At 36.2% G+C, this 22,676-nt stretch overlaps 1 protein-coding gene and 1 pseudogene across 1 annotated transcript; one reads left to right on the top strand and one right to left on the bottom strand.

Moving 5' to 3' along the window:
• Positions 1-3,336: 3,336 nt before the first annotated feature.
• LOC141486682 (uncharacterized) lies at positions 3,337-19,691 on the top strand. Its single transcript, XM_074185125.1, has 3 exons — positions 3,337-4,049; positions 4,124-4,142; positions 14,796-19,691. The coding sequence occupies exons 1-3, from the start codon at positions 3,885-3,887 to the stop codon at positions 14,930-14,932; spliced, it is 321 nt and encodes a 106-aa protein (XP_074041226.1). The 5' UTR covers positions 3,337-3,884; the 3' UTR covers positions 14,933-19,691.
• LOC111507047 (small ribosomal subunit protein uS5 pseudogene) lies at positions 13,644-14,524 on the bottom strand (annotated as a pseudogene).
• Positions 19,692-22,676: the final 2,985 nt, after the last annotated feature.

Raw genomic sequence — 22,676 nt, 5'->3', positions numbered from 1 at the left:
ATAACACCGATATCTTCAACTTCATCAACTTGGTTCAAGGGCAAAGAACTTATGCAGTAGGTAATCATATGCGATTGATGCTCGAGAAGGATTAAAATGCATGACTAGATATTTGTCAAGATTTAGTTCCAAAGAGTTATTTCTACACCAAATGGTTCACATCATACTGAAGTTTCAATCAACATACGATTCAATCACATGGTATAGCTTGAGATCATCATCAGTAAATATCAATCCCTCTGAGTCAGTAATGTGCGCAATGAGATCATCAATGAAGATATTGAAAAGTATTGGTCCACAGTGACTACCCTGGGGAACACCAGAACTGGCTTCAATTGTATGTGATATGTAATTATTAATTTGTATCCACTGAATTTCACTTGTAAGGACGCTGCCAATCCAATCCAAAACACTATCCCCAAAACCAGAGGATTGTATGTTACGAAGCAATACAACATGATTAACTCTAGAAAACGCCTTTGAAAAATCTCTATAATAGTCCGTTCAAATTAGGCCAAAAAATAAGAGTGAAGCTACCTAAATTTCCACTAAGCTGAAAATCAGTAAAATTGTTTGAATTATAATCAAAAATAGAATTTGAAAGTTCCCAATCTTTCCCCTGCATGGAAAAAAATGTATTCAAGGTCAAAGGTCAAAAAAATGAGTTTTTCGCGATTTTCAACATAACGGTAAGTTTTGTCATAAAAATACTTCAGACAAAAATTGTGAATCATCAAATTATCTACAAAAAATGTTTGAATACTTTTTTCCTACAAGCCACCGTTTTGGAGATATAACGATTCAAAAAGTTGTAAAAGTGGTAATCGTCATAATATGCATGAGTACGTCATGTATATACATCTCTGTTGATTCCAGAGTTACTGTAGTATTTGATGGCTATAATGACTGCACGATAAATATCAAAGCTGCAGAACAACGTCGTCGAACTTTAGCAACATCTACATCAACTGATATTTTATTTGATGAAAATATGATAGTTTCAACCAGTCAACAAAAAATTCTTACAAATACTCACAAGTCTCGCTTCATTTCAAATGTTCAAAGAAAAATTTACTGCTGAAAATATATTGGTAAAACAAGCTAATAATGATGCTGACGTATTGATAATTGAAACAGCAATAGAGCAATTCAATTTGACAAATACAACTATTGTTGTTGTTGGTGAAGATGTAGACACAGTATACTATATACAGTAATCCCACTTCGGGTGATTTTTGGTTTGAATTTTCTACACGCAGCCCAGGAGTTGCAGTCTCAGGTCTGCGCAAACGACGAGTTAAAGACAGGCACGCAACCCTTCCATAGTTGTCGAATTTCTTGGGTTTCACCCAACCTACTGAAAAATTTGTTTGTTGAACACTACACAATTACTTTTTTACTTCTTCAAGTCCTAAATAGTACTACATAATTCAAAAAGAATAGGCTCTAGAGATTCTTAAATCTTGAGTGATGAATTCGATTAGGAATGTTTTTAATAACTGGCCCTTAATATAATCGAATCGGCAAACTCGTCCGCCATCTTTAATTCTCAAATCAATAAATTAATATAATATATTTGGCCCCAAAAATCACTACAAAGAAATTTCGCATGGATTCGTACCATGGTTCATGAATAGCAAAACTCATTCTTCATCTTGTCTTTTTTCTTGTTGAAATGAAAATATATTTTGTCACATCCGAATATAAACATCTGCCCCCATTTTTAAAATCTACTTGAAACATAGTTCATCATTGTCCAAATGATCTGGGTTACTTGAATATTACACAAATGCAAAATTATCATTTGTACAATTTTCTCAGGTTCCCAACATGGTTTTCATCGACTGTATTTTTTTAAGCAGTTTATATGAATAGTTGTTATGTTGAGCAGTGTTTAGATGCTTTGGTTGAGATTGTAGTAGGAAGAAATGTCATTAGTGTCAAATACGTCAGCATTGTAAAAACTGAAACTCCTGGACACCAACATCAAAGGAACCGACGCTAAGTGGGACTACTGTATATAAGTATACTGTGATGTAGACTTACTCGTATTACTCACTGCTCTAACTCCAACTGAAAAAACTATTTTCTTCTTAAAACCAGGAAAAGCTCAACATCAATCGGAAATATATCCATCAAAAACTTTATCTACCTTTGCAAAGTTTCAAAATCATGTACTATTTTTACATGCATCAACTGGCTGTGTTTTCAAAATGTTAGAAAAACAAAATTTAGTTCAATGTGCTGAAGTTTTAAAAAATAGTACCTAATTCAACTCGACAAGAAATTATCACTAACGGCATATTCACTGTCTTCTTTCTATGTACGGAGCTCCTAAAAAATTACCTGCGATACATCACTGTCTACGCAGTTTACATGTACTCAAGATGATGATGAAGAAGAACAAGAAGAAAAAGAACAAGACGAACAAGAACAAGAAGAAGGATTTGAAAGTTACGATTCGAACGATTCAATTTCACAACTTTTTTAACTTAAATTGCTTTTATCCTTTCAATCTCTGCTAATATCCATTATTTTGCAATGGTTTCAAATTAAACAGGATCACAACTAACCCGTGGAATAGGCCTATTGGGGAAATCACGTTAAAAAAACGCGCTAAGTACACTACCTCATAGGTGGCGTGTGCATATTATGACGATTACAACTTTTACAACTATTTGAATCGTTATATCTCAAAAACGGTGGCTCGTAGGAAAAAAAGTATTGATGCAGTTTTTGTAGATAATTTTGTGATCTACAATTTTTGTCTGGAGTATTTTTATGGTAAAACCGTTTTGCTGAAAATCGCGAAAAACTCATTTTTTAACCTTTGACCTTGAATACAATTTTTTCCATGCAGGGGAAAGATGGGGAACTTTCAAATCTTATTTTTAATAATATTTTAAACAATTTTACAGATTTTCAGCTTGGTGGGCATTCAGGTAGCTTCATGTCTAAATTGACCGGACTATAAATTGAATACAACTGGTACCATTTCTCAAACGCGGCCCATATGTCCTGATAGATCAGCAAATTCGTGACTGTAGACTTGTCCCTGGAGAAACCATGCTTCTGGTTGGTTAGTGCAGCATGATTATGAAATTTTACTTATCAATCATAGGTGGAGTACAAAATATTTCTTAAGAGTTCGAAAATTTATATTTTACCTTTCTTTCCGTGTGTGTGTGTGTGTGTATTTATTGGCTTTTCAAGGGGACTGTGGAAGAATTGGCTACAGAGTCTAAATGTTCTTCTTTTTTTTACCTTTATTGGATATTTTTGTATTGAAAAATTACTTGGTATTGTTTAATATATTGGTATCTAAATAATAAGTATATAATAATGAATATTATCCTTAATTATTTTCATCTGGTATTAACTTGTTCCCATTATTCTTGCACTTCTAACAGGCTTCTGCACTGATTTACTTGGCATTAGTGTAATTATAAATTGACCTTTCATCATAAAAAGGTGGCCTTTTCTCCGTCGTATTCAGTTCTCGTCCTGACATCGACTCCGTTAATCATTCATCGCGACGGCAAATCACATTTTCTCATTTTCAGCGTTTTCACGGTTCGCCTACGAAATCGATCTTCCCTTCCACCCGAACCGACGGAGGCCTGTAATAGTCCGGACTCCGGGGTAGGGATGTTCGACGTGTACGGCGAGTCGCTAGATACACAAACAAGCTGCTAGTGGACTTTAATCTGTGTCAGGAGTGAGTAGAGTAAACAATTGATGGAACGATGCTAATTTCTGCGAGAAAAATCATCGCAGTGACACTGCGTTGTTCGTAAACAGAGCTACACCTGTTTTCACGTACAAAGCGGTGCAAAGTGAGCTGTGAATCATAACCTAACCAGAAATTAGCTGCAGAACTAGCGATGGGTGATATGTATTTGGATCTGAACCAGTCCTTGGACATGAGGATAGCCCAGTTCAAAAATGATCCCGATAAAATGAAGGACGTGAACGATTTTTTGAACGAACTATTCGAAAAGGCTAAGAAAGAGGCGGAGAAGCGGAATGGTAAACAGAAAGGGAAATTGGTAAGGGAAATTCTTCAGTAGAAACTTGTTGATTGATTCATGACCAGGTAGTTAATTGCATTTTTTTTTTGCAGGAGGTGTTAGGAATTCAGAGTAAGTTTATTTTCCTTTTATTTTTCACTAGATAGATAGATATTCTTTTGACTATATAACTCGTACATGATATGGTTTATAGCAAGTCAGTCACAATTATACGAGGTTGTTCACAGAATAAGGTGGATGTTCAAATTTCGCGGACTAGCGATTAGCGATTTTTTATGTCGGTACACAGTTTCAGCTGTTTCGCATGTTTAGTTTTTTGGTGAGAGTCAGGGCCGTCACCATGGGGGGGGGATGAGGGGACCCTACCTCCCTGCTTTTTCGACTTGGGAAAAGGCAGGAAAAAGTTGGTAAATTTTGGGCCGTGAAGATAGAAAATAAAGGGAGAGGTAATAAGAAAGAAAGAAAGAAAGAAAGAATCGGGAGAAGGTTGGGATTTCCCAACATGCATAACTTGGAGATCCCATACTTTGAAATTCTGGGTTGTTTGAAAACTTCAAAAGTTTAATTTCTCCTAAGGAGGAGAATAGTCCTGAACAGTCCACAAATTTTGAAGTGACAATTTCACAAAATTCCCAACTTTTCGCTGTTTTTCCCAATTGGAAAAGTGAGAAATTTCGGGCCGTGAAGATAGAAAAAAAATAGTAGAAAACAATACGCACAATATTATTTAAGTGTTTCCTTTCATTTGTATTGAATATTTCTGTATGTGGTGTATATTCTGGAAGACCAAGGACCTTGGTCCAAAGAAGAAAAATTCCCATTATTATTATAATTACCAAAATTTATTTTTGTTTGTGCATACCCTAACGGGCATAAGTATTCAGCCAATCTTTGGATAGCTAAGTAAGAAAATTAATTTATTATAGTAGTAACTAATCCCTCGGCTTTCAATTTTTCGAAAGTTGGGAAATTTTGCTGGTGGGGTTGGGGTTGAGAGGCATGAAAGTTAGAATTGTTTTTTGCATGTTCGGCGATTTTCTACTATCGAATAGAACGAATCAATGATTTTGCATTGAATTTTGTGTAAAAAATGGAATTGGGTGCTCAAAAACACTTGAAATGTTTATGAGCGGTACAAGCTTGTGACAAAACGTCAAGAACATGTGAATGACGCTCGCCTTGGACGCCCCAGCACATCAACAACCAATGAAAATGTTGAGGTCAATAAGGAATATTATCTTGAAGTTATGCGACGTCCGGTATTGTGGAAAAACAGTTCATGGCTTTTGCATCATGATAAGGCACCTGCTCACTCGTCATTGCTTGTTCCTAATTTTTTGGACAAAAACAACACCGTAATCATGCCTCAGCCACCGTATTCACCAGATTCAGCCCCCTGCGACTTCTTTCTTCTCTTCCCAAGATTGACGAGATAAAAACCAAATCGCTGGGAGAGCTCAAGAACATAACAAAAAGTACATACCAGAACTGTAGAGTATTATACCGCTTGTAAACGATTCAGGCTCGCCCCTGCAACTTTTTGGATAAAAAAAATTGAAGCAATTTCAGTTTTACGATAAATTATCCCAACTTTGGAATTTGGAATGGAACATCATGTATGTTTAAACAATTTTGAATTTGGCAGTTCATTCTACATGTTGTTCTATTTTGGTGAAACTATACTGTCACAGTAATTTGTCAGCCTGTGCAGATGATTCTTCAGGCAAAAGACGATCAGGCTGTGTGGAAATTTCTTGGGGGAAAGGACGATCTGAGAGGTTTGCTGCCAAAAAGTTAGCATCTGAGAATATATTCTCATTTAGTGAATGAAATCCTGTAGCTTTGAAACCATTCACAATGTTCAGTGGTGTAAAAGCAGGTGGAAATGTTTTTCTGACCAAGTCAGCAATGTCATAAATTGTCAAAGGTTTTCCTGTGTCCAGGTGTCATTAGCTTTTCGTTAGCTTCCTGATTGAAATATGTTTTAAATGGTCCAAAAACTGATTTGTCGAATGGTTGCATTTTATTGCTTGTGTGTGGATGTAGCATAACAAGAATGACACAATTTTTTTTGACCAGGCGAATTGCTGTAACAGAAATATGGCTTTCGTGATTGTCCTTTATAACAATAACAGCTATCATCGTAACGGTGGCTCATCTATATTCCAAATGTTAGCTGCTTGTAAATCTGATGGGCATTGTGACAGAGCTTTCTAGTAATTATGGAACGTCAGTTCAATAGTGTGTTTATTAAATGCCGACGAAGGCGCCAAGCTCGTGGCTTCTGGTTTACGAAGGGAGAACTCTTCTTTGTATCGTTTCCTGAATTAACGCAGCCAGTAATCTCCTGCCATTTGTTTAGAGTCCCATGTAGAAGGATATTTTATTTTATTAGTCTTTGCGAACTGGTACGCCAGTACTTTGACGTCTTTTAGAGTTAGACCAAACTGGAGGTTTGCTGTAGTAGCATTTTGTTTTGCTCTCCATTAAATACTTTTTTGACTGCATGATTTTCACGCAAATCGTGCACAGAAGTACCTACCTTCTTTCATCATGTGGCGGGAGTACCGTCTTAAGGTATTTCCGTGCATGAAAATGCACGGAAGCACCATAAAGCGTAAATTTCTCCGCTTTCACTGAAGTTTCTGCGTTTTCAATATTTTTTGTGTCGATCACAGGTCTTTTAATATTCTCCTTGCTTCGCGGCATTATACCTAGGATCGTTTCGGTTTTGCAGAAGCAAAGAAGAACAGATCTCGAAAAGTGACAATTTCTGTCGATTGTTCAAATCGTGGGGCACCCACTTTTCGAGCTTTACGACCTTTCCAACACGTTATAATATCAAACACCGCATTGGAGCTGTTCCTCCGCCATGATAAAAAATAGTCAAATGCCAGTTTAAGGTCTGAAATTCCAGTGCAAAAAAATTATCGGATTTTTAAGTAGAACTCATTCACCGAATGGATACTCGGAGATATCCTGTGGCTGTAAGAGGTCACTGCAACAAAGATCTTGGAAGAAGCGGGAACATTATAATCCCGATAGTTCCTGAAATTTCAGTTGGAGTTAACATGTCGAACTCTCTATCACAAACATGTAATGTTTCTTGGCAATAAAGCATCACTATCAGTATTATTTGTGATGTGTCAGTCTCCTCCAGGGTTCTCAAATCCTCCTCCTGAATTACTTTAGGTCGACCACTCCGGAACAAAATTTGTCAAACCAACGTTGAACAGTACGTTCATTAACACTTTCATTGCCAAATGCCTGGTTGATTTTGCGAGCTGTTTCGACAGAGCTTTGGTTCAATTAGGATTCGTAGAGAAAAATTGGCCAAAAATTGGCTAACGATATCATAAAGTTTGGGAAAAAATTAATAGAGAATATACCGAAGTTAAACGCATTCTCTGGAATCGTCTCTTAATCAATCTAGATAGCTTCGTGCAGTTTACTGAACCCTAAAGGTATTTTCGATCGATATTAGGTATGGCAGTAGAGCATGATTGATGTCTTCGTTCAAATGTGCAAATTGGTTGGCTAATGAATCAATCGAATTATCGAATTGGGTTGGGTAACATCCATTTCATAGTTCGAGTCTCTGGAGCTGTAACATATTTTGATAATAAAGAAATGTGGAGTATTTAAAATAAACGCTACGCATTGAAATTTTCAAACTTGTAGAACACCAATGTAAACTGCACAATAGAAATTTTCGTTTCATTTAGCAGTGAAATTCAAAAATGTTATTATTTGGCCATCTCCTCCAAGAAGGATTTTACAGTAATATTTATACATTAACTTTTTATTGATGAATTTTTTTCATCTTTATTAGAAGGTTCCCTTTCTTTTTATACATGTATATTGATGAAAAAGTAGGAAACCTCGTCGCAAACCCAAATAGTAATGTACGTAACAGGTCCGGAATATACACTTTTATTGACGAGTAGACAAATTTCTAGGACAAGCCGTAGACGTGTTGCGTACACTATTTCGTCGTGTAGAATTACAAATCAATGAGACATATTTCTATACAGGGTGTAACTAAATAAGTGTAAAACATTTAAGGATGTGATTCCTCATCGAAAAAAAGATAGGATCTTTCATATGAAAAAAGTTCATTGGAGCATCCCTTGTTAAGATACAGCCCCTTAAAGGGGGTACATAAAATGTGTATAACAATTTTTTTCACAAGCACTAAAAAAGGTACAATATTGAAATTAACCTAACGTTTTGTACTACCAAAAAGACACTTAGCCAGTAATTTATTTGGTTTACCCCATGGTTGTAAGGGGTGGAAAACGCAACCCCTAAAATTTATTTCCAATGTAACTTTTTTCTTATTATTTGTTCACCATTGAAAAATTTATTTCCGATAGCCTGTTTCATTCTAAACAAAAAATGTCTCTTGGGTTTTTTGCCCAAAATAAACCAGTTCGCAGCAAAAAATTATTTTAGGAACAACTACAGAGATACATCGACATGAATACGAAAATACGAAACTAATCTATCTAGTAGGTCGCTATTAGCGATAGTGAAAATTAAATGGATATGACGCTGTCCGTTTGTGAATTTTCGAAATTGAATTAATACTAATTGTGTGTTGTTGTTCTGTTCTTAATTTGTTACTTTAATAATTCACTTGTTATTAAAATGGCATACACAAATGAGGAAATGGCTGATATGCATTACGTTTACGGTCTGTCGCAGGGGAATGGGTTAGACGCTTCTAGAAGATATGCTGAAATGTATCCTCAACGGCAGCATCCTTCACATAAAATATTTGCTTCATCAACGATTAGAATATGCGGTTGATTCTACAAAAGAACGCAGGATTTTGGTCGCCATCGAGAAGTACGAACACCACAGCTTGAGGAAGCAGTAATTAATTTGATTGAAGAACAACCTACTACCAGTACTAGAAAGATTGCTTTCCAGCTAAATGTTGATCATATGACGGTATTTCGAATTTTAAAGGAACAACTCTTATACCCTTACCATCTGCAACGAGTACAGGCACTGTTACCGCGAGACTTTCCGAACCGTCTGGAATTTTGCAATTGGATGCTGGAAATGATTAGAAGAAATTGTGACTTTCTGAAGACGATAGAATTCACAGACGAATGTAGTTTTTCTCGGAACAAGATTATTAATTTTCATAACTACCACATATGGGCTGATGAAAACCCTCACACTATTGTCGAAACTAACAATCAAGAACAGTTTTCTCTTAACGTGTGGCTCGGAGTTATTGGAAATGATTCAATTGGGCATAATTTTCTACCTCCTAGATTAAATGGTGAGGCAAGTCAAGATACAGCCCCTTTTAAGGGGCTGTATCTTAACAAGGGATGCTCCAATGAAGTTTCTTTATATGAAAGATCCTATCTTTTTTCCGATGAGGAATCACTTCCTTAAATGTTTTACGCTTATTCAGTTACACCCTGTATTATATTTTTCTGTAGAACAAAATCTGGAATATTTCAATTCTTATCTTTATTAAATTGACAGATTTATATTTTCAGGAGTGACTAATTTTTGGGAAAGAAAGTTTTTGGCTTTCTACAACTTCATCTTGATACAAAAAAATGTGAAAATCTTGCAAAGAACTTAAGGAAGTAACTCTTTACACAGATGTGTAGATCATGCAAAGAAGTAACTTTCAGACGCAAACTGGAAAAAAAAGTCCTCCTGAAACAGCTACTTTCATTGAACAGTAAATGGGCTTGTTTCATGATTTTTGGTTTAAAGTTCATTTGGTAGTAATTTCTAATTGAAAAATAGTGCACTTTGTTTCAGCTTTCTAAATAGCGTTGTTTTCCTGTAATTAATTATTAAAAATCGGATTTTCTAGGTCCGTGACGTCACGGGCCTAGTCCCGCTTCTTGTTCGATTGACCAATAGGAACAATACAAATAATGAACATTGCCAAATTGTAAAATTGACGAAGCGTATAAATAGTTTCTGATTCATTCGTGATTCAAAGTAAAATCACTGTCACTTCCGACAACTAAATCTAAGAAACAAGTGCAAGAAATGCATTGGAAAAGAGAATTGATTATACATGGGATCCAAATAACTAAGACGCAATAAAAACGTATTTTTTAAAATATCTCCGGCAGTAGACATTTTCATGTTGATATCACAGAAATTTTAATAACGGAAGTGTACTTATATGAACCCGTTAACGTTTAAATTAATGAAAAAATTCTCCATATGAATTAAATATACTCCAACACCATGGTTCTAAATAGAATTTAACGAGCTATATTTTTAAATGGTTCTCGAAGGCTCATGAACCCTAATAAAATAAATCAATTATGCATTCATGCCACCAACCAAAAATAAGAAACTCAACATTATATATTGGCACTTGGCAACACCACTGTAGACACGGTTAATTTTATTGGTCAACAGACACGCGGCCAATTTAAACACTTGCTTCTAGAATTTTTCTTTTTTCTGCAAATATAACTCGATCAGTCTAAGTAAACCAGTATCATTTTCAATAACATGAAATAAGCCCATTCCACGAAAGAAAAATTCTTTTGAAACAAATACTTTTATATGAATTATACAAAAAACAATTTTCTCTACTCAGTTTGTATTCCAAACATTCGATATGGCATTCAATCAGATATCATTCACAGAATTTCTACACAGTACACTAAATGAAAGGTAAAAATTGCACTTACATGGAATACTGTCATTCTCACTGGTAGACATCGATGTTTCGCAGTAAGACACTTGCCTTAGGGCTCTCCAGTACCAACCTGGATAATATTATAAGAAAAAACACACAATTTATCGATGACAATGTCATCGATGACATCGTAATGACATTCAATCACGTATTTGAATTAAATCCCAGCCAAAAGGAATCTAGTTTAAATTGAAAGGGTCATATTTTTAGAAGTGACTAATTTTTGAGAAAGAAAGTTTTTGGCTTTCCACTACTCCATCTTCATACAAAAAAATGCAAAAATCTTCCAAAGAAAGGAACGAAGCAATCAATTTTAAAAGAAGTAACTCTCTACATAGATGTGTAGATCATGCAAAGTTACTTCTATGCATGCATTCAGGTGCATTTCTACCTTTATGAAGTTATGTAAAGTTATTGATTTCAAGGTTGAAAAGCTGGTATAAAATAGCTATAAAATGCGATATTACGACGTCACAAAATTTATTATTTGTTGACAAGCAAACAATAATAATATCATTACATTATCATAATTATTTTTATGTCCAGAACGTTTTTATGATTTATTGGATATTTTATATATGACATTGATACAAACTTGTATCTCTAAAAACGCCGAATAAGTGAGAATACCTTGTTCAATATTCACTAGAACCTTTCGCGAAAAGCTAATGGATTTTACTCGAAAGTTTATCATCATACCATTGCCGAGAGTTTTGACGATTACCTACTTCTTCATTGGCGCTAGATTTCTTACCGGCGAGCATTTTTTCGAGGTCTAAGAACATTATTTCTGTTTAACCTAACCTAACCTAACTAGGTTAGGTTAGGTTCTGTTTACCTAACCCGCAAGGGTTTATTGTAGCTTACACCTATTCATACTCGACCAAATAAACAGCGAAGCCGATTAGTTTGTACGGTGAGTGGTCTTTCAGGTCAGATGGTATGAGTACGGTTCTGCCGAACTCTAAAAACCTCCGAAACAGCTCTGCTTTTTCATCATTTTTCAAACAGAGGCGAAGAGGCGACACACACTGTCTTCTGACAGTCCGAGTCTCTGCATATAATGATTCAAATGACAGTGACCTGTGAGAAGGCCTCTTAGACATCGTACTTCATCTCTACTGTAGTCCAGGTGTTCAATCTTTGTTTGGAAAAGCCTGAAGCGGTGCCAATGACAGATTCTGGTCCGATTAAGCTGCTTGTAGCCCCCTCCTTTGCAAGGAAGTCTGCAGCCTCATTGCCTTTCAGATCAGTATGGCCAGGAATCCAGACCAGAGATAATCTGTTGAGCCTTTCTATCGAGAAGAGTCGTTTTTGGCAATTTGCTACCAATTTAGACGTTGCTCGGTGGGAGCCAAAAGCTTTCAACACCGCTTGTCTGTCCGCACATAATTTCAAGCGTAAATTTCCGCTTGGAATACAGTTGCATAGGTTCCTAGGCAAGTTTATATCTTGGTCCTGGGTCTGCGACTGAAAATACCTGCACCAGAACCGGAAGGTGTTTTTGATCCATCTGTGAACCAACAACTATCTGCTCTTAATATTTCCTTCTGCCGGAGGATACAGTTCTCTCTACTCGGAAAGGCAGTTCGTAGTTGACAATTGGAGGCATACAGTCAGAAGTCATTTCCAGAATGCTGTGACTTCCAGTGTCATTGTGTCTGTTGCATTGAATTGATTTTTGCAGATTTCAATGTGCAGTCCATCTAGCCTCTCTCTCCAGATAAATGTGGAGGGGAGATAGATCTAGAAGGATCTCTATGGCCGCTGACGGTGTGGTACTGATGGCACCACTGACAAGCCTGTCTCCGTGAGCCAGAGAGCTTCGCTTGGACCGTTTTCTAAGCCTTCGGCCATCAGGCAATTGCACCATAAGTGATCATTGTTCTGACAATCATCACATAAATCCCATGGAGTTGTTTGGGACCTAGACTAACTCATTCGAATATTTCAGTTCGGTTGTTTTAACATGTCATAAAATTTTATTTATTTTTTCTTCCATAGATTTTGTAGCTTTTCACATCTTTTAAGGAAATGGAAGTCCGAACTTGTAACATCCATCTAGAACCACTGTAATTAAATATGTTATAAATTAATCAATATAATGTTGGTTTTAGGGTTTTGCCGTGGTCTTCTTTAGTTACAATCTACAAACGTTTCAACTGCAACAGGGCGGTCATATTCAGTAGTGTGGTCGAAGTACTCTTCTTGACTGAAGCATCTGAAGCTCTCATTTCTGCCATGTCTTTTATAGTGCTGATTTTCCGCGCACTTTCTGTAATGGCGGGTTCTAGCGTACTTCCCGCCTACTTCCCGGGAAATGAAACACGTAACAACTGCGTTACAAGTGAACGTCTACTACAGAAAAGAAATAATCCGCGCTACGCGTCCAAGGGAGGAGAGGAACACCAGTGAAGAGCAACCCCAAGACACTGCCTATCTGCCATACATAGAAGGTGTCACTAGCCGAATCGGGAAAATTCTAAAGAAGGAGAAAATTAACACCGTCTTCAAACCAACGAAGACACTATCGGAGGATCTGGGATCGGCCAAAGACAGCAGATATCCACTCAAATCAGCGGGGGTTTACAGGATTCCAAGTAACTGTGGTCATCAAGTCTATATCGGTCAGACAATAAGAAGCATTGGTACCCGGCTAGTCGAGCACAAGCGGAGTTGCCGATTGGGACGGATCGAGAAGTCTGCAGTTGCTCAACATGAATTGTCCAACGTGGAACACAAGATCCTTTTCGAAAATTCCAAGAGGCTAGCAGAGTCGAATCATTATTCAACAAGAATGTATTTAGAAGCCATAGAAATACACGAACACCAAGAGAACTTCAACAGAAAGGAAGAGAGAACATATCTACCAAAGACCTTTTTTTTATTACAACATTGCTGTTAAACACGATCTAAGTGGGTTCAGTACATGCTGCGGCAAATTCATTCCGGTGATTTTTGTACAGGTAATCCGCAAACTCCTGGTAGGGTGTCTTGGTAAGAGGCACCTCCTTCCACAAATCTAGCATTAAATATGCATAAGTTTTGGCAATTGCTGCATAAGTTGCCTTGGCGAAATTATATACCCAGCGTACCAATGGAGCCCTTGGCTGATGTATAGCAGTCTTCAATACAATGCCATCTGCATTTGTTTTTTGGGAGGGCAGAAACGATCCTAGTACCACGGGGTGAGCTGTGATACAGATACAGATCCGCATTTTCCGGTGACTTTGCAAGGCACTATGTGAGGTTGACCGATTTTGTTACCCCGGTAACCTCTACGGACTGGTACGACAGAAAGCTTGGTTAAGATGATGGCTCCACGGATAGCAGTAGCAACTTTCTTGCTGCACATCACTCCCAAACCGATGTGGCCTTTGCTATCACCGATAGCTACGAAAGCCTTGAAACGAGTACGTTGACTAGCACGAGTCTGTTTCTGATCAGGCGTGATCTTCAAAACCTCATCATTCAGTTCTGACCCAATGAAGAAATCGATGATTTCATACTCCTTCAAAGAAAACAGGTAGATCTCCTCCAAAGAGTGGATCTTACCATCTTTTACCAACCGTCCTAGCTTAGTTACAGGCACTCATTCCTTCTGGTCTTCCTTTCCGCGACCCCGGCCTCTACCGCGCCCACGGCCACGACCTCTGGGCCCCCCTAGGTCCCTCCTCTACCACCACTACCGAATCCACCACGAAAACCGCCCCGACCACCGCCTGGAGCTGCGTCCGCCATTGTTTAATATTTCCTCCAACACTTGTCGAACGAAAGATCCTGGCACACAACATTGAAAGGCGCCAAAACGAAGCCTTGTCACTCAAATCGCGCGGGAAGTACGTCATTACAGAAAGTGCGTGGAAAATCAGCACTATAAAATGGTAGAAATGAGAGCTTTAGTTTATACGTCAAGAAGAGAACTTGGAACATACCAGTTGCAGTTGAACGTTTGGAGATTGTAACCAAAGACGACCACGGCAAAACCCGGAAACCAACAAAAACATTGCCACCAGCCGTGAAAACCTACATTCCTGAATTAATTATTATTGTTATCTTTTCAGATGGAACCAAAAGAATTGGAGCATGGTCCAACAGAGCCCGCACATCTGCAAGGACGTTTGCAACAAGGATTTTTACAACTTTGTGCAACTGTACTAACTCGGTTAAGACCACTTTGATTACACGTAATAATAATTGAACAAAATCAATGTGATAGTAGCTTAGATAGCGAGGTGGACACAAAAGAATGTCGAGCTTTCGCACACCCATTTGTGGCTTCAAATGTTCTCCATATCGGTTATTTTTCATTTAAATCTAACTACTCGTGGTTGCTGTTAATAATACCTACCTATATGTTGCATACCTTTCATGTGAATATAAGAAACTGAATGTTACTAGCGCTCTTCATGTAATGTTGAGGTGAAAAGTTCATGGGCTAACAAAAAAAATGTATAAAAATAATCATTATAGCGTTCATACAATTTTTCGATACCATTTTAATATTACAATTTGTCTTTAGCCCCAAAATAGGTCTCAGTTTTAACGATTACCTCTTCATCGGTGCTAAGTTTCTCTCCTGCAAGCATTCTCTTGAGGTCTGAAAACGGATAATTCGCTGGGGGCCAGATCTGGAGAATACGGTGGATGCTGTAGCAATTCGAAGCCCCATTCATGCAATTTTGCCATCGTTTTCATTGATTTGTGGCACGATGCATTGTCTTGATGAAACAGCACTTTCTTCTTCCACAAATAGCCGTTTTGTCCTTCAAACGCTCCAATAATGCTATGTAATAGTCGCTGTTGATGGTTTATCCCTTTTACTAAAAATACTGATACCATAACCTTGCCAGCCGGCTGTTGCGTCTTTGCACTCTTTGGAGACCGTTCACCACGTGTAGTCCACTTAAATAACTATCGTTTTGATCCAGTTGTGAAATGATTGAGCCATGTTTCATCCATTGTCACATATTGACTCATAAATTTGGGTTTTCCTTGGTGGAAGAGTTTCAAGCACTGATCAGTATTATCAATTTATTGTTGTTTTTGATCGATTGGGAGCTCGCGCGGCACCCTCTTTCGCACACCCAAATATTCATGCACGATATATCCAACACGTTCCTTTGATATCTTCAGAGCCTTAGCTATCTCTATCGACTTCACTTGCGGTCTTCCAAAATTATTTGGTGGACTTTTTTGAGGTTCTCGTCGGTAACAACCTTTTTGGGGCATCCACTGCGTGCAGCGTCCTTGGTGCTCATTTCACCTCTTTTAAACTCAACAAACCACTTCTCAAAGGTTGATTTTCCTGGTGCATAGTCCGGATAATGTTTAAAAAGCCAAGCCTCAGCATCAACAGTATTTTTTTCGCCAAAAAGCAATGCTTTTTTAACTTCAAACTAACAAAAGTTGCTTTACTCAAAATTTTCTATCCGATAGTTATGAAATTTGTACACGCTGTGTCTTGAGGATTAGGTTGGCTAAAAATCATATGGAATTGATGCTAGTAGCGCCATCTGTGTGTTAGCTTATGAACATTTCAGCTCATCTGATAAGTGTGGAACTATTTTCTTAACATTTTTTTTGGTTAGCAATTGTTCACTAATTTATGAGATCAGGCATATATACTACCAATGTCTTCAGGTGTAAAATAACTATCCAGAGACACTACGTTCATCTCAGGAACTTCGAATCACCGACTCTGAATTGAAAAACTGCCCATTTTTCATTATCTAAACTACATCTTCGCTACATTACATGCTATTGTACATCTCAAAGAGTGCACGCATAAGATAAAGTAAAATTTAAAAATATCGGCGTGAATTCCAGGACATCACAGTGTAATATTATGGTATGTTCGGGTCTACAGTGTCATAGTCAGGGGCGGCTTTAGCCCATGTAGCGCCCGTCTGAAATCGATACTGGTGCCCTCTTGTATCAAAATGCTCAGTCGAATTGAAAAGGTTCTTATAATACGCTTGACTAAACTTATTCGAACCTCGCTGGAATGCGTTGCCATGGGCTCAATATCGTTATTTTGTCACCAGTTGAAGTAAACACGGCGACAGAGCATCCTGTCAATTTTTTTTTTGCTGAAACTGAACATTTTTTCTTGCCGGGAAGTTTGAAGAATTGGTTGAGGAAATTTTACATTTTAAAATAAATTGGTCTGTCGTCGTCTTTTCACGAATGAAAAAGTATTTTTTAGGAAAGAAGGGGTTACAAATAATAAAGGACGACGTTATAGTCATTTCAAAATATTTACTTTCAAAACGAATCATTACAGTATGCTGGTATTATTACAAAAAAGGTACTTTTCGTGCTTTTGCATTAGCAAAATCTGTGACAATTTCACTTACTTCAATGTTTATTCCATGTTCAATACTGTTTATTGATAAATTTGTTAATCGACTTCGCGACAGTGTTGACCTGAAGTAGTTTTCAATCATTTTCACTTTTGAACATGTTTTTACACTGTGTACTACTGTGACTGGCAATGTGAGGTTAATTCGAAGGATTCTGGAAAGTTTTGGGGACACATAATTTAAAATATCCAACCCACTTTGTTTTTATATGGGCAGGCGCCCGCTTTGTGCGGAGCATTAGAGTTGAGGCTTCCCTGTTCATAGACTTTCTTTTATTCAAAATACATTTAGGAATATGAAATGAAATACCCACTTTCGTCTACAGAAAACTGTTTTTTCTATCTCCGATCAGATCAGACAGATCAATCGACATCAGATTCAAGAGGCAGCGTATTTTAAACTGAGAATTTCGAGTTTGAATATGAAATCAATATGAATATGATCAGGTTAGGCAGTCAAGTTAGATTGGGTTATAAAAAAATGCATTCATAATGTTCTACATCAACGTTATCTAAAATAGCATTCGCATATAAAAAGCTTTTTAATTTGAAATAAAACGCAATCACACAAAGAGGGCACCACAGTATAATAATAAAAATATAGGAAAAACAGATTGTTTTCATTGATTCTAATGAAATATAATGATATATTTTTTTGTCCAATCTGTATTGTGGCAATATTAAATCATCAACAAACATAGCATGTAATGTAATTTTGTGGGCTATTAACTTCATCAAAGCTGCTGAGAATTACGTGATCACAAATACACTGAAGATATTTGTGGATCTAAGAAACATCGTATTCCTAAGAAAGAAGCTAATGCTAATGAATAATTGAATGAAATTTATATTAATTTGTGAACAAACAATTTCAGTTTTAGTTGTATTTGGAAGCATTCATGCATATTGAACATGTGGCTTCTGTAATTGATTGTGAAATTACAAATGAGCCACTTTTCCGGAAAAACGAGCAATACAACTTTAAAAACAAATTTGAAATCATTAATCACCATTTATTTCATCATTGTGATAGAACTGAGTTACTTGATCGAAGTTTCTTATAACGTATTCAAAAAACACACTTTAAAGTAAGATTTACACTTGAAAAATTACATAACTGCGACACGTGTTTCTCTATACATCTTCAGGTGTCACAATACTCAGTATTGTGTGTTTTTTGAATACACTTAGTTCATCTGTGAACAACCTGAAAGTGATATACACAGAATATCGTGGCACTATTTCAACAATATATTCAACAGAAAAAATAGTGACAAACCATAAAAATATGTGGCACAAAGAGAATCTCTCAAATTTCCGAGATTCAATTTAATATTCCTTAGACTTACATATTCGATTACCTATATGAAATGAATATTTTTTACCCTTTTTATGATATATGTGATTAATTTATGATGAAAATATCGACAATCAAAAATTACACACCCTAAGCGAATAAAAAGACTATGTTGACCTTTACAATCTTAGCTATAACTTTTAATGTGATGTGAACCAAATAAATATCAAATGTAATTGTTAGATGTGTATTATGACATGAAAGTTTTAAAATTGAGTTATCCAGAATATGGTTTTTCCTCCAATTTGTTTTCTATAAAAGTTGTAAAATTTTAAATACAGAAAAAATGTTTCGAGTTGTCTAATGAATAATAAGTTATGACAAAACATCTATGTGCCTATGTTCAGAATAAAAATAACAGTTCAGCAACTAAAAAATATTTGCCAGCAATCAGTAATATATCTCTTCACTGAAATCGTCCTAGTAGGGACTGCCTCAATTGAAGAGGTACCTGTGGCGCACAATAGTCAGATTTTGTTTTCATTTTTAGTGAGACATTTCAGCTTAGCGATAGTACATGAAAAACCATACTTTGGATTGTTATTTCTTTTGTTGTCATTGAACCCAATGGAAATTATCTCAATGTTGTTTCTCTGATGTGAAAGGAATGTGTAAATAACTATTGAAATTATTTTCTTCAAGCTGGATTATGTCTGTGTATGTTTGCTACAAACTTAAGGAACCCGTCTTCCTTTACTCTAACTACCACAATTTTGAGTTTTGAAATATATGGAACTTTGGAGGGTTTACGTTATTTTTCCTTCGCACATGAGAAATGTATTCCATTTGATTTTAGAAATATGCACAAATGCAATTGAGGTATTTAGCAGACCATTCAAAATCCATATAAGAGGTGTATGGATATTTCTATACGGTTTGTTTGAGAACAATATTTGTACGTATCTGGAGCAATATCTTATACGTCCAGGAGGTTTGAAAAGAAACAATTGATTTCATTCAAAATGAATTAAGCGGTTGCCGGTTTATATATCTCATTGTTGGCAACCATGATTCTCGTCATAACTGTCAATGTCATTAGTCAAAATAATCAAGATATTTGACAATCTTTCATGTTGTGCTCAATTTGAAAAACACGTTACCAGTAATCCTATAACATCTAAAGTGGGCAATGAAAATTAGATAATAGTGAAAATATGACAAACTTTTCAAACCTTCAAGCAGTTAAATGTTTAAGATGTATCAATTTGTTTGTTGGAATAAACTAATGTATGAGATGCAGGTTGTAATGTTTAATTTTTTCACCTTGAATTGGCAAAAGTCGAAATTTTTATTTGAAACTTGGTATTTTGAATTTCATCTCAATAATTCGACTTCATTCTCGGTTTTCAGATGAATCCCGAAATTTGATCCCTGATTTCTAAAGAACATATCCATAAAGCTACAAAATGAAAATAAAAGAATGAAAATACCCGACCCCTTTTTACATTTGAAAAAAAAAATTATACAGTGACTCTGGATGTTATGAAAGTGAAATAACGGATGGTAACGAATCGAGAAAAAATGAGAATTTCTCTCGAACATGATATTCCAAAAGAAATAACAATCTGCTGAATAAGAATGGTAGTTGTCATGTAAGTCCGATAGGCTTTTCAATTTCATTTCTCTCAAGCGTAGTAGAATAACGGAACGTACTATATCGATATCATACGTCATAATCATCTTAACGTTAGTGACCTGTCATTGTATTTGCTATTGGTTAAAAGATGTCGCCTACAACGTACTTGCTCAGAACTGAACATTTGTTCGCAACCCTCAATACATATTTTTACAATACCTTCTACCAAAGATGCATAAAACTTCTCTGGTGTTATCACTTGCACCCCTTTTCCTTGTGAAATATCTTGTCAAAAACTCATGACCTACGGTTCTGTTGATGAATGAACAATAAAAAGATCCCATTAGTTTCAGCCTTCCATTCACAGAGGTGATGTGTGCACTTGACAATGTCAAACTGATACTTTATTTTTCCAATGTTCACATTTGGAAATACATTGATATTACGTGAAAGATTTTTTAGATTATGGTCCGTATATCAAAGATTTCAATAGAATACGAGCGACAGATTTCGATGCTTGCTCCATCTGTAAAAAGTTGGGTCAATCTCATTATTGCCTCGAGAGTTTTTGACAAAACAAAAAGGCATCTGTTAGCACACCAGGGTTTTTAATCTTCGTATAGAGACTATAGTTTTTTATCTATCTTCATTTTTCCTAAGAGTATCGAATAAAATCCTGTAGGTACTCTTTGTTAATAATAGATAATAGCCTCACTCTGAGCAAAACTGAAAAGATTTGAAAAACTATATTACTATTATCATTCATTATTACTGAATTTTTTTAAAATGATATCAAAATCAGCACATAGTTTTTTGTCCTTGAAATGATGGGGAATTCAAACAACTGAAAGGTTTCAACTTTTAATATTCGTCACCTTTTTGAGATCATAATCTTACTGACACCATAATAACATACCACATCTTTTGACTTGTGTGGTACTATTTTAGAACAATAAGGAGGAAAAAGTTGATATTTCTCTCCTTCTATAAGGGTAACATTTATAATTGGGCTCATCAAAACTAAAATGAATTGATTGGTTTCTTCATTGCGTGATTGAAATAAGTCACTGTCTACACTGCACTCGTGTTCATCTAGCAGTTCTGCTTCTAGCACTGTGTTACCATATTCTCTGTAGAATTTTCTTAGTACAAATATGACTGTTTCTCCTTCTAACAGGTCCAGAATGTCAGACTTTTTCGTATATACTTCATGCTGCCACCTAGAGATTCTAGTTTTCTGCAACCTAAGAGTTTTTTGAAGCAGAGAAGCAAGTCCTCCTTTTTTGTAACGTTTACGTTTTCTAACAGGCCGATGATAAAGTGAACCGTTGTCTGTTTTTGAACTATTTGTTTCACTAGTATCTTTGGTAATTTGACTACTTTGTGGACTACAAGCAGGTTCCAAGCATTCTGAAGACTGAGATATAGTTATCCTGGTTTTGCACAGGGCTGGGTCAGGGGAGCAATTGTCAATCAACTGGCTAGGCTGGGAGTTGAAAATATCGGGTGAAACTTCTCTTGCAGGAAATATATTTTGTTTAACTTTGTTGATCCTTTTCAATTTGGAGCGAACCTTTTTCAAGATACCACGTTTACCTATAACTGGAGATGCTTCGTCATTGGACATACTTACATCAGAATCTTCCACAAGGATAGGTGATAGTTCTTCCTGTGATACACTGCTTATGATTGGGGATTCGTCAAAATGGCTCATTCGGATTGCTGGAGTGTCCAGTAAAGTAACTGTTTCGTTTGAAATACAAACTTGGGACGAGTCAGAACTTTGGGAAGCATTTGTGAAAGATGCCTTAATCCAGCTCTTGGATTTATTCGTTTTGATTTTCTTCCTGACATAAGTTTCTTCACCTTCAGAGTCAGAACTCGTCCAGGAAATGTCCCTCTGGCTATTTTTGTGAACCTCTTGGGAGTCGTGATAAAATTTATTTGCCCAAATTTTCTTGGCAGTCATAATTATTTGATATTTTCGTACACTTTAAATTTCAGTCTAAACCAAAATTATGGAAATTACTAAATTATATTGATTTACAATTCATCGACATTTCTAGGTTATATTATTGTTTTTGATTGCTTCCAATGTTGCCACTCGCCACTGTTGCTAGGGCGAAAAATATGTTTCCAACTATTTTATCCCACAATGAAGATGTTACATTCTGTTAGAGAATAATTCATTGAGAATAATTAATTTGCAAAATCTTGAATGCAAAACGCCAACGGCCAGAAACAGTTTTCTACATTCAGTTCATTTCGACGCCGAAGTTCTATCTAAAGACAGCAGCTTCAGTGTGAGCATATAGAAATGTGCAAATTGGCATGCGAAACTTAACATGCCATGCGAGTTTGATAGTTGAATTGTTGCTTGAGACATATATGTTCAAAACACTGAAAAATAGTTCTTTGCCTCTTTGCTTCGCTGTTTTCTTAAACACATGAATGTTTCCAAAATTATGTCTCCTAATGAAGAAATTAATAATACTCAGCCAACATTGTTACATTTCTGAAATGTCCTTACATTGGTACCGCGATATCGCCTTGATATGTCCAGAGACGTCCTGCTGACGTACCTTATCTCCTTCATTTTCTTCCTACACAGATGTATCTTTAATTTAATTGCTCATGAATGAATTTTC

The sequence above is a fragment of the Leptinotarsa decemlineata genome, unplaced genomic scaffold (assembly GCF_025532065.1).
Source record: "Leptinotarsa decemlineata unplaced genomic scaffold, Ldec_3_MD MMD2_tig00026361_RagTag_RagTag, whole genome shotgun sequence".
In the NCBI taxonomy this organism is placed as follows: Eukaryota; Metazoa; Arthropoda; class Insecta; order Coleoptera; family Chrysomelidae; genus Leptinotarsa; species Leptinotarsa decemlineata.
Note: the sequence above shows the minus strand (reverse complement) of the source record. Positions and strands in the feature narration are given on the sequence as shown.

What these genes read in the sequence shown, in the direction of transcription:
- LOC141486682 (XM_074185125.1), top strand. Translation starts at nt 3,885, where the DNA reads ATGGGTGATATGTATTTGGATCTGAACCAGTCCTTGGACATGAGGATA.